Source organism: Phacochoerus africanus, chromosome 7, assembly GCF_016906955.1.
Source record: "Phacochoerus africanus isolate WHEZ1 chromosome 7, ROS_Pafr_v1, whole genome shotgun sequence".
Lineage (NCBI taxonomy): Eukaryota > Metazoa > Chordata > Mammalia > Artiodactyla > Suidae > Phacochoerus > Phacochoerus africanus.
The window spans coordinates 21,014,004-21,032,414 of NC_062550.1; the positions used below are offsets into that span (position 1 = coordinate 21,014,004).

An 18,411-nucleotide genomic window follows, 5' to 3' on the forward strand; every position below is an offset into this window, starting at 1 on the left:
AACTTTCAGGGATTTCCTGCTGCGGTGCAGTGGGTTAATGATCCAGCTTATCTCTGGAAGCGCCTGTTTGATCCCCAGCCCAGGGCAGTGGGTTAAGGATCCAGTTGGTGCATCTGAGGTGGAGGTTTCAGCTCCAGCTTGATTCAGTGCCTGGTTCAGAAACTTTCATATCCCACGGGTGTGAACAAAAATGGAAAAAAAAAAAAAAAGCTTTCAAAAAATTATTTGCTGAAAATTGTGGTAAAATAATTGTGGCAGCCAATCTTTTTAAATCTTCCTAGATCGCCCTCCTAAAAATAGAGTATGTTGATACCAAGTAACTCTTCATAAAATGCATGATAAGAAGGGCGTTTCATTTATATGTTATTCTTCAAAACTCATAACTCTAGTCTAATGAGAAAACATCAAACAAATCTAAATTGTGGGACATTCAGAATTCCCGTCATGGCTCAGCAGAAACGAATCTGACTAGATACCTAGTATCCATGAGGATGCAGGTTCGATCCCTGGCCTTGCTCAGTGGGTTAAGGATCCAACATTGCTGTGAGCTGTGATGTAGGTTGCAAACACAGCTCAGATCTGGCGTGGCTGTGGCTGTGGCATAGGCCAGCAGCTACAGCTTCAATTTGACCCCTAGCCTGGGAATCTCCATGTTCCTTGGGTGCAGCCCTAAAAAAAAAGAAAAAAGAAAAAAAAAGACATTGGTGGTCATGGCTCAATGGTTAACGAATCTGACTAGTAACCATGAGGTTGCAGGTTTGATACCTGGCCTTGCTCAGTGGGTTAAGGATCTGGCGTTGCTGTGAACTGTGGCGTAGGTCACTGATAGGGCATGGATCCATGGTTGCTGTGGCTGTGGTATAGGCCAGCAGCTGCAGCTCCAATTGGGCCCCTAGCCTGGGAACTCCATATGCTGCGGGTACAACCCTATAAAGCAAAACAACAATAACAACAACAAACTGTCAAGGCTGAGACACTATCACAGATGGGAGGGGCCTAAATGCAACTTGGCATCATGGATGAGGTCCTGGAAGAGAGTAAGGACATTAGTGAAAAACTGATGAAACTCAAAAGTCTGTAGGGTTTTTTTTGTTGTTTTGTTTCTTTCTTTCTTTCTTTCTTTCTTTTTTTTTTTTTCTTTTTAGGGCCACACCCGCGGCATATGGAAGTTTCCAGGCTAGGGATTGAATCAGAGCTATAGCTGCCAGCCTACACCACAGCTGCAGCAACATGGGATAAGAGCTGCATCTGTGACCTACACCACAGCTCGTGGCATTACTGGGTGAGGCCAGGAATCAAAGCCGCATCCTCATGGATCCTAGTTGGGTTCATTAACCGCTGAGCCATGAAGGGAACTCCCAAAAGTCTGTAGTTTAATTACTGCTACTGTACCAATGTTAATTTATTGGTTTTGACTAATGTACCTTAGTTGTATAAGAAGTTGACATTAAGGAAAGCTGGATGAAGAATATATAAGAGTTTTTGGAGTTCCTGTCATGACTCATTGATTAATGAACCTGACTAGTATCCATGAGCACACAGGTTCCATCCCTGGCCTCACTTAGTGGGTTATGGATCCAGCATTGCCGTGAGCTGTGGTGTAGGTTGCAGATGTGGCTCGGATCTGGCGTGGCTGTGGCTGTGGCGTAGGCTGGCAGCTGGCTACAGCTCCAATTTGACCCCTAGTCTGAGAACCTCCATATGCCACAGGTGCAGCTCTAAAAAGACAAAAGACCAAAAAAAAAAAAAGAATATAAAAGGACTTTCTAAATTATCTTTACGTTTCTATACATCTATATGTTTCTAGAATAAAAAATTACAATAACTAGAGAAATTAGGACAGCAAAACCAAAAATTCTACAATGAACTATAAAATGGTGGGAACAAAAATTCTACAATGAGCTATAAAATGGTGGGAACAAAGTGTAAGATCTGTATTTATTGGCATTTGTGAAAGGAAGGAAGCAGAGGGAAGGCAGGCCTTGTAAGGCTTCTGATGGACCTGAATACAGGTGACTCTAAATCACCAACAGGTATTCACTGGAGAAACATCTAGAACAGTAACCAAAACTGGGAAGGGGTTCTACTCTTAGCTAAGTATGAGGAAATGGAGATAAAGCTGATAGTCAATGTAGGGATGGATTTGTGGGCCATATATCCACTTGTCTGTTTTTGTGCCGTTAAAGGTACAGTTCTTCTATTCCTTTTTTTCTAATTTACTACCTCTAATTCACTTTGTACTGGGAAACCAGATTAATGATATTATTATTATTTAAAAATATGAAGTGTTATGAACCATCAGTTTCTGTTACTAGAGACTTTTGCTTTTTAGGGCTGTACCCTCGGCACATGGAGGCTCCTAGGCTAGGGGTCTAATTGGAGCTGTAGACACTGGCCTACACTACAGCCACAGCAGTGTGGGATCCGAGCTGCCTCTGTGACCTACACCACTGCTTCTGTGACCTACACCACAGCTCACAGTAGTGCCAGATCCTTAACCTACTGAGCAAGGCCAGGGATCGAACCCACATCCTCATGGTTCCTAGTCTGATTCATTTCTAATGCACCACAACAGGTACTCCAAGATTTTTATTTCTTGATTTAAGGCCATATTCTGGATAGCCTGTTCCTCATGTATTCTGTTTCAATATAGCTGAAAACACACAAGTACTTTGTGGCTTTAATTTTTAATTTGTTTAATTTTTTCTTTCCTTTTTTTTTTGTCTTTTTTAGGGCCATACCCGTGGCATATGGAGGTTCCCAGGCTAGGGGTCTAATCAGAGCTACAGCTGCTGGCCTACAACAGAGCCACAGCAATGCCAGATCCAAGCCGCATCTGCGCTCATAGCATCGCCAGATCCTCAACCCACTGAACGAGGCCAGGGGTCGAACTCGCAACCCCTGGTCCCTAGTTGGATTCATTAACCACTGAGCCATGACGGGAACTCCCTTGGTGGCTTTAGATACACTTCTTTGAATTATATCTGTTTTATAAAATGAAACATATTCAGAAAACCCAGTGTGTGCTTAATATAGGTATAGTTTAAAATTCAGTCTTACTGTATCAATATTTAATGAATTAAAGAACAAAATGTTCCCAAAATCACTTCAGAGTAGAGAAGTGTATGGTAACCACCTTTTTGAAAGTTATTGAAAAAGTTATTTCATCTTATTTTAGTATTACCCAAGTTTTTCTCAGAGAATAATAGGATGTTTGAGTTACCATGTGGTGGTCTTGAAAGTTCATGACTTCAGCACACTTCTTCACTTTGAGGAAACTAAAAAAGTGTGTAACTGCCATAGCTATTTCAGAAACTGATGCTAGAGGCAACCACTGGGTTCAGCAAGACTGTTATTAAACTGTGCCTTTGGTTTGCTAGTTATTTTAATCATGGAAAGGAAAATCTTTAATTTATTTCATTGCTTAACCAGTCCTACATTTTAAGATGAAGTTGTTCTTTTTCTAAAACTGTTATTAAGAGACCGGAAACAGATTCTGGTCTGAAGTTCATGCTTTGTTGACATTTTCTCTCTCCTTTTTGTTAAATAAAATTCAAAATTGTTCATTTTCTCTAACCCAATTCTCTTGTCTTTTTAGGGCTGCACCCATGGCATATGGAGGTTCCCAGGCTAGGGGTCAAATCAGAACTGTTGCTGCCGGCCTACACCAGAGCCACAGCAACACCAGATCCGAGCTGTGTCTGCAACCTACACCACAGCTCACAGCAATGCCGGATCCTTAACTCACTGAGCAAGGCCAGGGATCGAACCTGCAACCTCATGGTTCCTAATTGGATTCGTTTCCGCTGTGCCAAGACGGGAACTCCCTGAAGATAGAAGTTTTGACCGTAAGAATTTCAAATACAGTTAGAAATTTAGTTTTAGTAGTCCTGATGTCTTATATTTCTTTGTCATCCTATTTACTGAATTATATCTATCCTGAATGTTACTCTGAATGTTCCCATAAAAATGGAGGTGGGTTTGCCCCAATGCAGTTGGGATAAGTGAGAACTTCAGGAATAAATTGCTTCTCAAATTTTAATAGATTAGCTTGGAAAATAGATCAAAGAAAATTACTTGCTTATATACACCACAGTTTTGTCTTGTTTCTAAAAACCTGTTAACATAGCTGAATCTACGTTTTCATAAATTTCTGAAGGTAGTTTTTGTTATGTAACCACTGGCAATACTAACTAGCATCCTGTCTTGTCTGCTTAAGCAATTTGGGCTTCTTTTAGATGATAAATTCTCCATCCCCACTAGGGGGAGTTTCCACTCAGAGTTTTTTGGTTTTTGGTTTTTGTGTTTGTTTGCTCGTTTGTTTTGCTTTTTTTTTTTTTAGGGCCGCACTCTTGGCATATGTTGGAGGTTCCCAGACTGGGGGTCCAATCCAAGCCGTGTCTGTGACCTACGCCATAGCTCACAGCAACGCCTGGATCCTTAACCTACCGAGCAAAGCCAGGGATCAAACCTGCATCCTCATGGATACTAGTCAGATTTGTTAACCACTGAACCATGACGGGAACTCCTCAGTTAGGGGTTTTTCTGTTTGTTTTTTGTTTTTTTGTGTGTGGCATCCATGGCATGTGGAAGTTTCCAGGCCAGAGATTAAACCTGTGCCACGGCAGTGACCCAAGCCACTGTAGTGACAATACCAGGTCCTTAACCCACTATACCACAGGAGAACTCTCAACACATAATTTTAAAGGTGGAATGATTAAACAAAATATTGGTGTATATCTTATTCCATGATTTCTCGCTTTGGTTTTCCCACAAAGTATTTTCCTAATGGTAACAGCTGCGATGGGGTAAATGTTTGCTATGTGACAGATACTATGCTAAGCATCTTACATATATTATTTCATTTGTTTTTCACAATAACTTTTTTTTGTTTGTTTTGTTTTGTTTGTATTTTTGCCTTTTCTAGGGCTGCTCCTGTGGCATATGGAGGTTCCCAGGCTAGGGGTCTAATTGGAGCTGTAGCTGCCGGCCTACGCCACAGCTCACGGCAACACTGGATCCTTAACCCACTAAGCGAGGCCAGGGATCGAACCCGAAACCTCATGGTTCCTAGTCAGATTCGTTAACCACTGAGCCACAAACGGGAACTCCTGTTTTTCACAATAACTTTGAGATTTGATAATATTTCATCCTAATTTTACTGACAGAGAAATTGATACCTAGAGAAGTTACTTGATCAGTACCAGAAAGCTAATCAGATTGTACTACAGGGACTCATATCTAGGTCTGTCTTACTCTAAAACATGTTCTTAAGCTGTACTCCAGTACTTCCCAGTTTTAGTTCTGCCAGTATCATGAAAATCTCAAAATATTCAAAGTAAATTTATTTTAATCCCATAGGCTGGTGCTTAGAAGTGGTAGAGTAGGGAAAAACACAAGAGCTGCTTGTTAGATATAGCAACTCAAAATTATGTTGGAAGCACAAGGAGAGCTGCTTATTAGGTAGTATAACTCAAAATTATGTCAGTGAGTTGAAAAGAGCTGAGATAAAGTACAAGAGCCTGGGTTTCTAGGTGTTTAAGTCTGACCTACCCCATTTATTTTGTTTCCTTCTTTATAAAATAGATAAAACAGAGCAGGCCAATTCAACACTTTTCGTTTACTGGATTTTTTTTTTTTTTTTGGCTTTTTAGGGCCAAACACGAGGCATATGGAGGTTTCCAAGCCAGGGATCTAATCAGAACTATTAGAACTGCAGGCCTACGCCACAGCCACAGCAATGCCAGATCCAAGCCACGTCTGCGACCTACACCACAGCCCACGGCAATGTCGTATCCTTAACCCACTGAGTGAGGCCAGGGATTGAACCCAAAACCTCATGCATAGTTCCTAGTCAGATTCATTTCCACTGAGCCACCAGGGAACTTCTGGAATCTTAAATATGAGTAGAGTCATTTGCAAGGTGCTTTCACCTTGCAAATACTGTTGATAGATTTGAAAGCTTGAGGAGAATGTTATCTATTCCTTGAAAACATGGCTTTTATCTTTTTATCTAGAATGCTATTTGAAAATATCAAGTGTGACCCATTAGTAATTCATAAAGTCAGTATACTGGGTCATGACCAGCATTAAGGGAAAAAAAATGTAGAGTCTAGGAGTTCCCTGATGGCCTAGCAGTTAAGGATGTGACGTTGTCACTGGAGTCTAGAAAATTTCAATATATGCTGCTTAGTGTAAGGGTATGCATTTTTTTTTTTATGAAACCTTTGTTTCAGTTTTATGTGTATGTACTAGATTACAATGTCAAATATATTTTATTGTGGGTTACAAGTTTATAAAGTTTGAAAAACACCGCCCTGGAGTTCTCTTTGTGGCTCAGCAGAAACCGAATCTGACTAGGTACCATGAGGTTGGGGGTTTGATCCCTGGCCTCGCTCAGTGGGATGAGGATCCCGTGTTGCTGTGAGCTGTGGTGTAGGTCACAGACTCGCCTTGGATCCTGCATTGCTGTGGCCTGGTGTAGGCTGGCAGCTCCAGCTCTGATTCGACTCCTAACCTGGGAACCTCCATATGCTGAGGGTGCAGCCCTAAAAAGCAAAAAAAAAAAAAAAATTAACGTTGGGAGTTCCTATTGTGGCTCATTGGAAACGAATCTGACTGGTATCCATGAGCACACAGGTTCAGTCCCTGGCCTCACTCAGTGGGTTAAGAATCTGGTATTGCCCTGAGCTGTGGTGTAGGTTGCAGACTCAGCTCGGATCTGGCGTTACTGTGGCTATGGTGTTGGCCAGCGGCTACAACTCCAGTATGACCCCTAGACTGGGAGTCTCCATATGCCATGGGTGTGGCCCTAAAAAGACAAAAAAAGAATTAACTTTGACCTAAGATCTTTCCTTTTTCTCCTGTGTCTAAATTTATATTATACACGTACTATTTCCTGCTGAATATTCTGCACAATTTTGTGCTCATTTCCAAAATTTTCCCCTTAAAGTCTTTTTCTTATTTTTTTTTTGGCCCTGCCCATGACATATGGAACTTCCTGGCCAGGGATTGAACCCAAGCCATAGCATTAACAATGCCTAATCCTTAACCACTAGGCCACTAGGAACTCCCTGAATAAGAGAATAGTACATAACTTTATCTCATTCTCTTAATGTATGTATAGTAGTCCATTGCATAAGTTTATCATAATTTACTTAATTAGTTCCTCAATGGTGTACATTTTTTATTTTTTCCAGTTTTTTCTTATAAAACTGTCATCATTTTCGCATATCTTTGTGTGACCTAGGAATCTATCCATAAGACATTGCTAATTCAAAGTGAAATTACTTTGAAAATATGCATTTAAATTTGTGATGTTATTGCCAAATAGGCCTTTAAAAAGGTACTAATTGGAGTTCCCATCATGGCTCAGCAATAACGAACCCAACTGGTATCTGTGAGACATGGGTTCGACCCCTGGCCTTGCTCAGTAGGTTAAGTATCTGGCATTACTGCAAGCTACAGTGTAGATTGCAGGTGTGTTTTGGATCTAGTGTGGCTGTGGCTGTGGCATAGGTGGCAGCTGCAGCTCCAATTTGACCTGTACCCCGGGAACTTCCACATGCTGCAGATGCAGCCCTAAAAAAAGGGAAATAAATTAATTAATTAATTAATAATAATTTTTAAAAGTGGAGTGAGGGAGTTCCTGCTGTGTGCTGCAGTAGGTTGAGAATCCAACAGCAGCAGCTCAGGCTGCTGTGGAAGCCCAGGTTCAATCCCCAACCTCGCACAGTGGGTTAAATGATCCTGTGGCGTAGGTCACAGCTGTAGCTCAGATTTGATCCCTGACCCAGGAACTTCCATATGCCATAGGTATGGCCATGAAAAAAAGAAACCTTGAGTGAGAATGAACATGTTTTCCGTATACTTATTGGCTCTTTGTCTCTTTAATGCCAGTTCTTTAAATTTCAAGTATGAGCAGTATCAGTGGATGTGGCTTCAAAGCTTTGAAGAAATAGTGCTGTAAAAGTGAAGTGTCGCTGAGATACCTGCAGCTGTGATGACCTCCCCTACTTCCCACCTTGACCCTTTACTCTGTTAATTTCAGGTGATCATGGAGCTCAACTTGGCCTCCATGGGGCTGGTGGTGATGGAATACATGATGACCCAGCAGGTGGAGAGGAAGGAGAGAACAGCCCAGATCCCCAACCTCAAGCTGGTCGGAGGACCCGACGGGAAGCATGTACCTGCCCCTACTGTAAAGATAGTGAAGGAAGGTAGGTTGACCCAGCCAATCTCTTAATAGTATAAAGAAGAAAAATTAATAGATTTGGAAGGGAAAATAGGCTTTTTTTTTTTTTTTTTTAAGACTTGGCAGTGTTGGAGTTCCCGTCGTGGCGCAGTGGTTAACGAATCCGACTAGGAACCATGAGGTTGCGGGTTCGGTCCCTGCCCTTGCTCAGTGGGTTAACGATCCGGCGTTGCCGTGAGCTGTGGTGTAGGTTGCAGACCCGGCTCAGATCCCGCGTTGCTGTGACTCTGGCGTAGGCCGGTGGCTGCAGCTCCGATTCAACCCCTAGCCTGGGAATCTCCATGTGCCGAGAGAGCAGCCGAAAGAAATAGCAAAAAAAAGACCAAAAAAAAAAAAAGACTTGGCAGTGTTGCAGAGGAATCAGAGATGGTACAGTACATTTGATTAGATAATATATTGTGTTTTGGTTCCAGCTCTGATTCTTTTCATCAGCTCTAAGACTTTGAGCCTTCATAGGTGCCTGCTTGGTCCTAGAGATACAGAAGTCGGGTGATTGTTACCATATGTTTGTTTTGAGATAGTTTTAACAAAGTAGCTTGTAGAACAACCTTGTAAAGAAAAAGAAACATACCTACTGTAATGATTTTTTACAGTGGCCTTGTGAAAATCATGTTTTCCAATTCTTTTTTTCTCTCAAAATAGATAAAAATCCTTATTCCAGGTGAAAATTCTTCCATCAGGAAATCTAATGTTCTACAGAGTAGAGTTTTGACGAATATCTCATTAGGGTACCAGCTACTCAGTATTATCAATGGAGAGTTCCAAGTGACATTCTTTTCCTTCAGGTCACTGATTTTGAAAAGAGAGTTAAAAGTCACATAGTTATTTAAATGCCTTTGAAAAAAATCTGTTAAAATTTTATCCCATTAAGGAGTTCTTATCATGACGCAGTGGAAGCGAATCCGACTAGGAACCATGAGGTTGCAGATTCGATCCCTGGCCTTGCTCAGAGGGTTAAGGATCCGGTATTGCCATGAGCTGTGGTGTATGTCGCAGATGCAGCTCAGATCTGGTGTTGCTGTGGCTGTGGGGTAGGCCGGCAGCTACAGTTCCAATTAGACCCCTAGCCTGGGAACCTCTATACACCGCCGGTTCAGCCCTCAAAAGACAAAAAAAAGAAACTTAAATCCGCTTATTAAAAAAAAAATTTTGTCCCCTTAAAAGTGCCCAAAACGGAGTTCCCTTTGTGGCTCAGTGGTTAACGAATCCAACTAGGAACCATAAGGTTTCAGGTTCAATCCCTGGCCTCGCTCAGTGGGTTAAGGATCCGGTGTTGCTGTGAGCTGTGGTGTAGGCCAGCAGCTACAGCTCCAATTAGACCCCTGCCCTGGAAACCTCCATATGCCCAGGGTGCAGCCCTAGAAAAGACACAACCACACTCAAAAATCACAAAAATAAGAAAGGTACCAAAACAAAAAAAATAATTTGAATTATTTGTAGTTACCCTACATTACAGGAAAAACCTGTATCAAAAGCAGGAAGTGCAATGGAGTTTCACTCTAACAAAGCCTAGAGTGGATTTAAATGTTTTAGAAATTAGAAGGAAGCTTTCTGATTTGCACCTAAGTATGATGTCATTTCCGTTGTGGTTCCCCCCCACCCCCACTAATATGTGCTATTAGAACCCTAGAAAAGTCCCTCTTGGAAATCTCCATTGCCCACTAATGGATCACACATGGTACAAATTGATTTGGAAAAACATTTTGCAATTTAAGCTTCTCAAAATTTGCTCCATATAACGAATATTTTTTTGTATGCTTTGAATTAGTTAGAGTCCTTATTTCTTCTCTCTATCCATTACATCTTCCTCTTCCACTAAAGTCTCTGATATTTCACCATCTTCTGAAATCTATGGATTTTTTTTTTTTTTTTTTTTAGGGCCGCACATGGAAGTTCCCAGGCTAGGGGTCGAATTGGAGCTGCAACTGCCGGCTTACACCACAGCCACAGAAAAATGCAAGAAAATGCCTCACATTTTACAAATTACAGCGAGAATGATTCTCTTCAAACATTAGAATTGACTAAAGATTTGCCCTTTTTATTGGCTTCACCGGCGGCATCTGGAAGTTTCCAGGGCCAGGGTTTGAATCTGATCTGCAGCTGCAGCTTATGCCAGGGTTGCAGCAACACTGGGTCCTTAACCCACTGTATTACCATAGTAGTAGGAACAACTCTAAGAAGACTTTTTTTTTTTTTTTTTTTGCTTTTTAGGGCCCCACTGGAGGCATATGGAGGTTCCCAGGCTAGGGGTCAAATCAGACCTTCAGCTGCTGGCCTACACCATAGCCACAGCAACTCGGAATCTGAGCTTCATCTGCGACCTACAGCGCAGCTCACAGCAGTGCCGGATCCTCAACCCAACTGAGGAAGGCCAGGGATCGAACCCACAACTTCATGGTTCCTAGTTGTATGCATTTCAGTTGTGCCACAACAGGAACTCCATCTAAGAAGACTTTTTTAAAAATAAGTTCAGGGAATTCCTGTCGTGGCTCAGTGGTTAACAAATCCGACTAGGAACCATGAGGTTGCAGGTTTGATCCCTGGCCTTGCTCAATGGGTTAAGGATCCAGCGTTGCCATGAGCTGTGGTGTAGGTCGCAGACTCAGCACAGATCACGTGTTGCTGTGGGTCTGGCATAAGCTGGTGGCTCCAGCTCTGATTTGACCCCTAGCCTGGGAACTTCCCTATGCCGTGGGAGCAGCCCAAGAAATGGCAAAAAAGAAAAAAAAAATTTTTTTTAAAAATTTAAAAAGTAAAAATAAGTTCAGGAGTTCTCTGGTGGTGCAGCTGGTTGGGGATCCAGTATTGCCACTGCTGTGGCGTGGGTTTGATCCCTGATCCAAGAACTTCCACATGCTATGGGTGTGACCAAAAATTTTAGAGTTCCCGTCGTGGCACAGTGGTTAACGAATCCGACTAAGAACCATGAGGTTGCGGGTTCAATCCCTGGCCTTGCTCAGCGGGTTAAGGATCTGGCGTTGCCGTTAGCTGTGGTGTAGGTCACAGACTCAGCTTGGATCCCGCGTTGCTGTGGCTCTGGCGTAGGCTGGTGGCTACAGCTCCAATTCGACCCCTAGCATGGGAACCTCCACATGCCACGGGAGCAGCCCAAGTGGCAAAAAAAATAAATAAATAAAAAATTTTGTTTGTTTTTTGGATTTTTTTTTGTCTTTTTGCCTTTTCTAGGGCGACACCGGATCCTTAGCCCACTGAGTAAAGCCAGGGATCGAACCCGCAACCTCATGGTTCCTAGTTGGATTCGTTCACCACTGAGCCACGACGGGAACTCCTAAAATTTTTTAAAAATTAAAGAAAAGAAGATTTGCATTAGTTTTGAGTAGGCCTAGTGATTACTGTGGATACTTTGTGATTATTTTTTGTCTCTAGAATGAATGATGAGTAATTATGTTCTCACTTTCAGGGGCTCCGGGGATCCTGGCAAAAAGAAACAGCACATTTGCCACATGCAAGGCTGTGGCAAAGTATATGGCAAGACCTCACACCTACGGGCACACTTGCGCTGGCATACAGGCGAGAGACCATTCATGTGTACCTGGTCATACTGTGGGAAACGCTTCACACGTTCGGATGAGTTACAGAGGCATAAACGCACACACACAGGTGAGCAGGAATTTGGGAAAGGGAAAAGTAGTAGTAGACAAGAGAAAAACACCAAATTTGCCTATGAAATAACTAAAATTTCTGAGAAACTCATGTTTGAAACTGAATGTATGGATCACATAGGGTGTTGGAGTTAATTTGGAAAACCTTTAAGAAGGAAAGAGCTAGTTTTTGTTTTTTTGTTTTGTTTTGTTGTTGTTGTTGTTGCTATTTCTTGGGCCGCTCCCGCGGCATATGGAAGTTCCCAGGCTAGGGGTCGAATCGGAGCTGTAGCCACCGGCCTACGCCAGAGCCACAGCAACGCGGGATCCGAGCCGCGTCTGCAACCTACACCACAGCTCACGGCAACGCCGGATCGTTAACCCACTGAGCAAGGGCAGGGACTGAACCCGCAACCTCATGGTTCCTAGTCGGATTCGTTAACCACTGCGCCATGACGGGAAGTCCGGAAAGAGCTAGTTTTTGACTGGGGGTTTTTAAAATACTGCCTTACTTTTCTGCATTATTCCTTCCTTTCTGAGTACTCCCCAACCATTACCTATTTGTTTCCCCCCCCCCAAAGGCAGAAGATACTCACCAGATTTTCTTGTTTTCAATCACCAAGATTAGCCTTATTCTACATTGTATAGTTTGAAAGCAGTGAATAGAAGGTACCCCTACTTCCTGAGATGTCAGTTTCTTCTTTCTCTTCTTTTACCTAGGTGAGAAGAAATTTGCCTGCCCTGAGTGTCCCAAGCGCTTCATGAGAAGTGACCACCTGTCAAAGCATATCAAGACCCACCAGAATAAGAAAGGAGGCCCAGGTGTAGCCCTAAGTGTGGGCACTTTGCCCCTGGACAGTGGGGCAGGTTCAGAAGGCAGCGGCACTGCCACCCCTTCAGCCCTTATTACTACCAACATGGTAGCCATGGAGGCCATCTGTCCAGAGGGTATTGCCCGTCTTGCCAACAGTGGCATCAACGTCATGCAGGTGGCGGATCTGCAGTCCATTAATATCAGTGGCAATGGCTTCTGAGATCAGGCACCCAGGGCTAGAGACATATGGGCCATACCCATCAACCCTGGGATGCAAGGTAGCTTGGGTCCAAGAGACATGTGGGAGAGCGAGCCATGAGGCATTAAAAATGCATGGTGGTGGGAAGAATTGGGGGAGGGCTGCAAGAGAAGAGATGGGGTCCTGGCACCCACCTATATCATCAATACCTCCTTGAAGTGGGAAACATTAGTGAAAATTCTGTTGGTGCCACCCTTTGATGAGCATTTGTTTGACCCCAGACAGTTTCTTAACACTTCTTACCCCAGCCTCCCCGTCCTGCATTTCCCTTCTCAGCTCCCCCATGATGGATCCCCCCTTTCCTAAAGCCATCATGCCTTGATAAATATATATGATCATTGAAATACTTTTTAACAAAAAACAGATTCTATATTATATATATATATATATAAAAGATATATAGAGATGCATTTGCAGGGGTTGGCTGGGAGGAGGAAGGAGACCATTCTGTGACCAAAATACCTTGGTCATTTTTTTTTTTATATTGCCTTATTTCCTTATGGCTGAGCCTTGTTGTGACACATCAAGATTTTCTATAGATGTTGTCTTGGCTTCCCACCAGATTAAGCATTTATATGCTCTGCTTTTAGTTTATATATACATACATAATATTTTTTTCCTTTCTTAATTTTGTCTTTTAATTTGGGATCAGCTTCTTGCACTCCTTTCTTGACTCAACCCTTTCTGTCTCCCCTTCTCTCACCTGATCACTTCATGTTTTGTTTTTGGTAGTAGTCCCTGGATGAGGCACTTCTGTCATTCTTTTAAAGTCCTTAGTCCCAGCAGCAGAATGGAGAATCCTTGAAGCTCAGGCGGATGCTTGAGGTAGCTCTGAAGAGAGTGTTCAAAATACTACTGACGCAGGCACCCTCTTGGCGCTGGAGAGTCAAAGGCACCTCTCTCTTCATTAGCTGCTCTAAGCAATAAGAATCAGAAGTCTTTCTATGGGATTATACAAGAGACCCTTTGAAGGTTATCATCTGGGATCAGTTTGTATAAACTGAGAAAAGATGGTCAAATAATAAGTAGGGGCTTTCAGTAGGAAAATGATGGGCTCAGAAGTGGAAGTAACTCAAGTGGTCCAGGCCAGGAGTTAGTGGAGTATTTGGACCTTTGTACAGCTGTCTTCCAAGGTAGCTCTAAGCTTTGTTATGTGGGCTTCTGAGTTCACATTCTGAAAGGAAATACACTTCCTCTTTTGAACATCCCCAGTAGTTTCTTTCCCATTATGTTATTAAGGAGCATCAGCCAATGAACCTGTTCTGGACTTCCATTCTGCAGAACTCCAGAGCATGTACCAGTGGCAAGGCAGTTCTTTGATCTTTTCCCTTGATTCTTCCTTGGGTGGTTCCTAAGGGAAAAGAGTGCACACACGATCATGGGAATGATAGCCCAGAACAAAAAGAAATCTTGTCTTACCACTGGGGTTTATAGGAGAGATCAGGAAAAACCATCCTGCTTTCTTCGTGGCCTGATTTCTGAAGAGACTGATCCAAAAATTATAGCGGCAGGGAACTCTTAGTGCATTTGGCACTGAGATTTAAATGCAACCAGAGTTGTCCTCAAGGCCCAGCCATTAAAACATTGTCTCTCTCGACCTTCTGGTATCTTGTCAGAGAGCTTTTCACTGTGAGGAAGTGTGGAAATGGCTGTGTGTATGTGTGTAATCTGTTAGGTTGGGGGTAGGTTTTCTGTTAGCCAATACTATGAGAGACCTGCAATAAAAAATTACCCTGATCTGATAGAAAGTGAACTGTTTGTGTATGACTGTGTGTGAATGTGTGTTTGTGCCTGTATATATCTACACACAGATAAGAAATTATATTTGAAATTGTTGGAAAATAAATCAAATTCAGATCAAAATGCCTTTCAGGCCCATTACCTAGAAATCTATCTTAAAACCTGGGTATGTTCCTGAGGTCATTTCTTTGCTTATGCTATATGAGTTACAATTATGAATGGGGGATATTCTACTGCACTTTTAAAAGAAGAAACTATTTTTGTGTTTGAAAGTGAAACTAACATCCAGATCTATAGCAGAGTCCTAGTTCCTTCATAAATCTTTTTATCTTGACTACAAATAGATGATGCTATGATTCTACTATATATTTTATATGAAATCTATCCAAATTAGGGTTTGGGAAAGTTTGTGTTGTTTAACCTAAAATACAATAACTTAATATTCTAAACAAATGTTCACTCCATTTGGTCCTTTCTCTGCAGACTTAATACTGTTTTTAACACTCAGGAACTATTGCAAGGAACTTTCCCCAGATCAGATTCTCTTAATACTGAAGTTAAAGTCATCCGTGCCCAGCCACTTATCACCGCCTTTATTCCCAATGAAAGGCAGGACTCAGAACCTGTTATTTTATGTCTGTAATCATGTACATAGGCATCTCCTGGAGGAAAGGGGCAGGATAACTCACTGGAGTGTGCAGGATTTTGCTAGAGCATTTCAAGGAATGGACTCTTCCCCAGTATGGAATTGTTAGAATAAATTAGCTCAATGATGCTGAAGCCTACAAACTTTTAGAAGGTTTTTGATGGTGTTTTTTTCTGGGATGGAATGCTGGTTTACCCTCACCTCCCTTCATTAGCACAAGCAAATTTATATCCAGTTCTTTCCACTTCCCCTGTTTCTCTCTCATCTAGGAAGCTCCAGATCCAGTATCTTGTTTGGCCCTAAAACTGAAGCAGCTTCTGCTTTTGTCTCCCAGCAGCAGTAAACCACTCATTCTTTTCCACGGGACATTAGGAGCCTACATTCCTTGAGTCTGGAGCTTATTGCTGAAAGTCCCTTTCTCTGAACTTTTTGCCAGAAGAAATTAATGTAACTGACAGGAATATTGATTCTAGTTTTTTTCATGAGTTGCTTTTTAAATTTTTTAATGATCAAACCTTGTAGGGTGGGGGCTGCCAAGGAGTGGTAATATTATTCCCTTGTCCCTTCGGGTTGCCCGTTCACATTCATCTGCTTATCATTTGACTGTCTCACTTTTTACCCAGAGCAGTAATAACCCACACCATCTTCCTTCAGGGACCCCTAGTTGGCACTCTGTTTGTGGGTGTTCTCAGCCTGGTTCAGAAGAAATAGAACTCTTGATCCCAGAAAGTATAAACTGAAGTGTGGGGTAAAGATTGTGATTGGGGGAGGGTTAGAGACAAAAGCTGTAAATTACTATAGCTGATTGATTTATTTCTACTATATACATATATATATATTTTTTGCTTTTGTATATCCTATATAGGAAACTAAGCATTGTATTTTTTTAACAAATCTGAGAAAGCACTATGAACTGCAGATGTTTGACTTTCAGAATATATTTTGTATTGTTAATATCTTCACATTGTGTGAATACTGGAAGCTGCAGATCTTTGCTAGGACGCAATAAATTTATATACTTTTTGAGGGGTTCTTCTGGGGGTATTAATCAGGCCCCTGTTATGCTTTGGGGGAGCCCTGGTGCTACTTGCTTCAAGTTTTCATTCAATTGTAAGTACCCTGATGCCTTTTGGACCTTGTGATCAGATCAAAGGAGTCCTGATCCAGGTACCAAGGAAATGAGGATAGTCTAGCTAGCTGCCTCAAGTGAGGGGCCCTTTGCATAGCTCTTCTCCCCCCTTTTCAAAGCTGGGTAGCCTCTTGCAGTTGGGAGGAGAAATGTGAAATCTGAGTTTCATCTCCCTTAGAAGAGAGCCAGTAACTTATATGAAAGGATGAAAGGTGGCAGCAGTAGCTTTGGGAAAAGGGAGGAGGATATGGCACTTCTCCAACCCCGGAAAACATTGCTTTTGAAAACTGCTGATAAAATATGGGTAGGTTATTACTTGTGTTTAGGAGCTTGTGCTCTTTCTGGTGCCTCTCTTGGCTCTACTCCTGGGGTACAGACCTCATCTAGGAGGATGAGCAGACCAGCTTTGAGGCTGACCTATTTCTTTTCTTTTGTCTCTCTTCCCTAAATACCAGCCCCCAGGAGGACATTAAGCAGCCTTAAGCTAAAATTCCTACTCCCTCTTCCAGATTTAGCTCACTTGCCTTAGATTGAAGTCTGAGAAAGGGGAAAAAAATGGGAGTCCCTGGCTTCATTTCCCCTCCTAAGTCTTCTCCAGTTTGACTTCCCCAAACCCAAGATTTCCTCCACAATGTTCATTTGAGAGAACTGAGTATTTTGTCCTATTTCATCCTTTCCCCATTATCAAACAACCCTAGCCTTGTCCCTGCTAAGAAGAGGTGTGGTGATCTGACCCTCAGCTCCCCTCAGTGTCTGGAAAACAAGCATATACCATGGGGTTAAGCTGCAGCTGCCCGTGGTGGTGAGGACCTCGATACCTCTCCTGTGGTGTGTGTTTTCCTCTAGCTCACCTTCAGGAATTACACTGTGCCTTCTCCACAAAGGAATGAGATTCTCTACCCGGCCCCCCATTTTCCAAGCAGCTGCTCTTGAACAGTGTACACAAGGGCAAATCTTCGTATTTCTGATCATCCCTTCTCTCAATGGCATCCCATCTCTCTCACCTGGAGTCTAGGGCACAAAGACTTGGGGGAAGGATGGGGAAAAGATGCTGAGATTGACCTGAGGAGACTCCTACGCACACCAGTGGCAGCTGCCCCAGGGCCTGCTTCCTCTTCCCGAGTCTCATCCTCTGGGAGGAGGAGGCAAGTGCTCCAGTCTCTGGTGCCTAAAACAAGTTTATTTCTCTCTTAACACTGGCAATAACCAGTCTCCATACCACTGTTGCCTTTTTAAACCTCTTAATAATCTCATACTGTGTGTGTTGTCGGTTCCAATCCGATTATCACCAGGGCTGTGTGGGGAAATATTTTTAACTATGCTCTCATCTTTCTTGCTCTTCCCCCACCCCCCCAATCTTATGTATGTATGATGCTAATCTCTTGTCCTAGTTTCTTCTTGCTCTTTTGTATCTTCCTTCCTTGTCTCTCCCCCTACCTTTTGTCTTTGGGTGTTTGGGGGCTTTTTTTTTTCTTTTTCTTTTTCTTTTTTTTTTTTCCTTTGCCTTTTTTGTACAAAGATTAGTTTCAATGTAGTCTGTAGCTCCTTTGTAAACCAATTAAAAAAAAGTTTTTTTAATAAAAAGCCATGTCTCTGGTGTGTTGAGAGGGTTGGGAATGGGGAGAATGTGGTTATATATAACTTTGTGTGCTGAACCCAACAAAGGTTTCCGGCTACGCTGTTGTTACATTCATGTTAATCAGCACAAGCTGTCTTACCCTTAACTCCTAGGTAAACAGTTTCAGTGTGCCATGATAACATAGAAATGTGGAGGGGCAGTTTTTTGTTTTGTTTTTTTTTTTGGTTTTTTTTTTTTTTTTTTGGCTTTTAGAACCATACCCACAGCATATGGAGGTTCCCAGGCTATAGCGGTCGGATCGGAGCTGTAGCTGCTGGCCACAGCCACAGCAACACAGAATCCGAGCCACGTCTGCAACTTACACCTACAGCTCATGACAATGCCAGAT

General features: G+C 42.4%; 1 protein-coding gene across 2 annotated transcripts in view; it reads left to right on the forward strand.

Annotated features, from left to right (window-relative positions):
• SP1 (Sp1 transcription factor) overlaps nucleotides 1-18,411 on the forward strand; it is a 49,635-nt gene that overhangs the window by 26,952 nt on the left and 4,272 nt on the right. The window contains exons 4-6 of one of the 2 annotated variants that reach the window (XM_047786750.1): nucleotides 8,051-8,219; nucleotides 11,676-11,875; nucleotides 12,577-15,464. In XM_047786750.1, the coding sequence (XP_047642706.1) occupies nucleotides 8,051-8,219; nucleotides 11,676-11,875; nucleotides 12,577-12,890 (683 nt within the window). In that variant the 3' untranslated portion in view covers nucleotides 12,891-15,464. Of the gene's footprint in view, nucleotides 1-8,050; nucleotides 8,220-11,675; nucleotides 11,876-12,576; nucleotides 15,465-18,411 lie in introns of those variants that run through there. The other variant, XM_047786751.1, reaches the window with a different exon arrangement.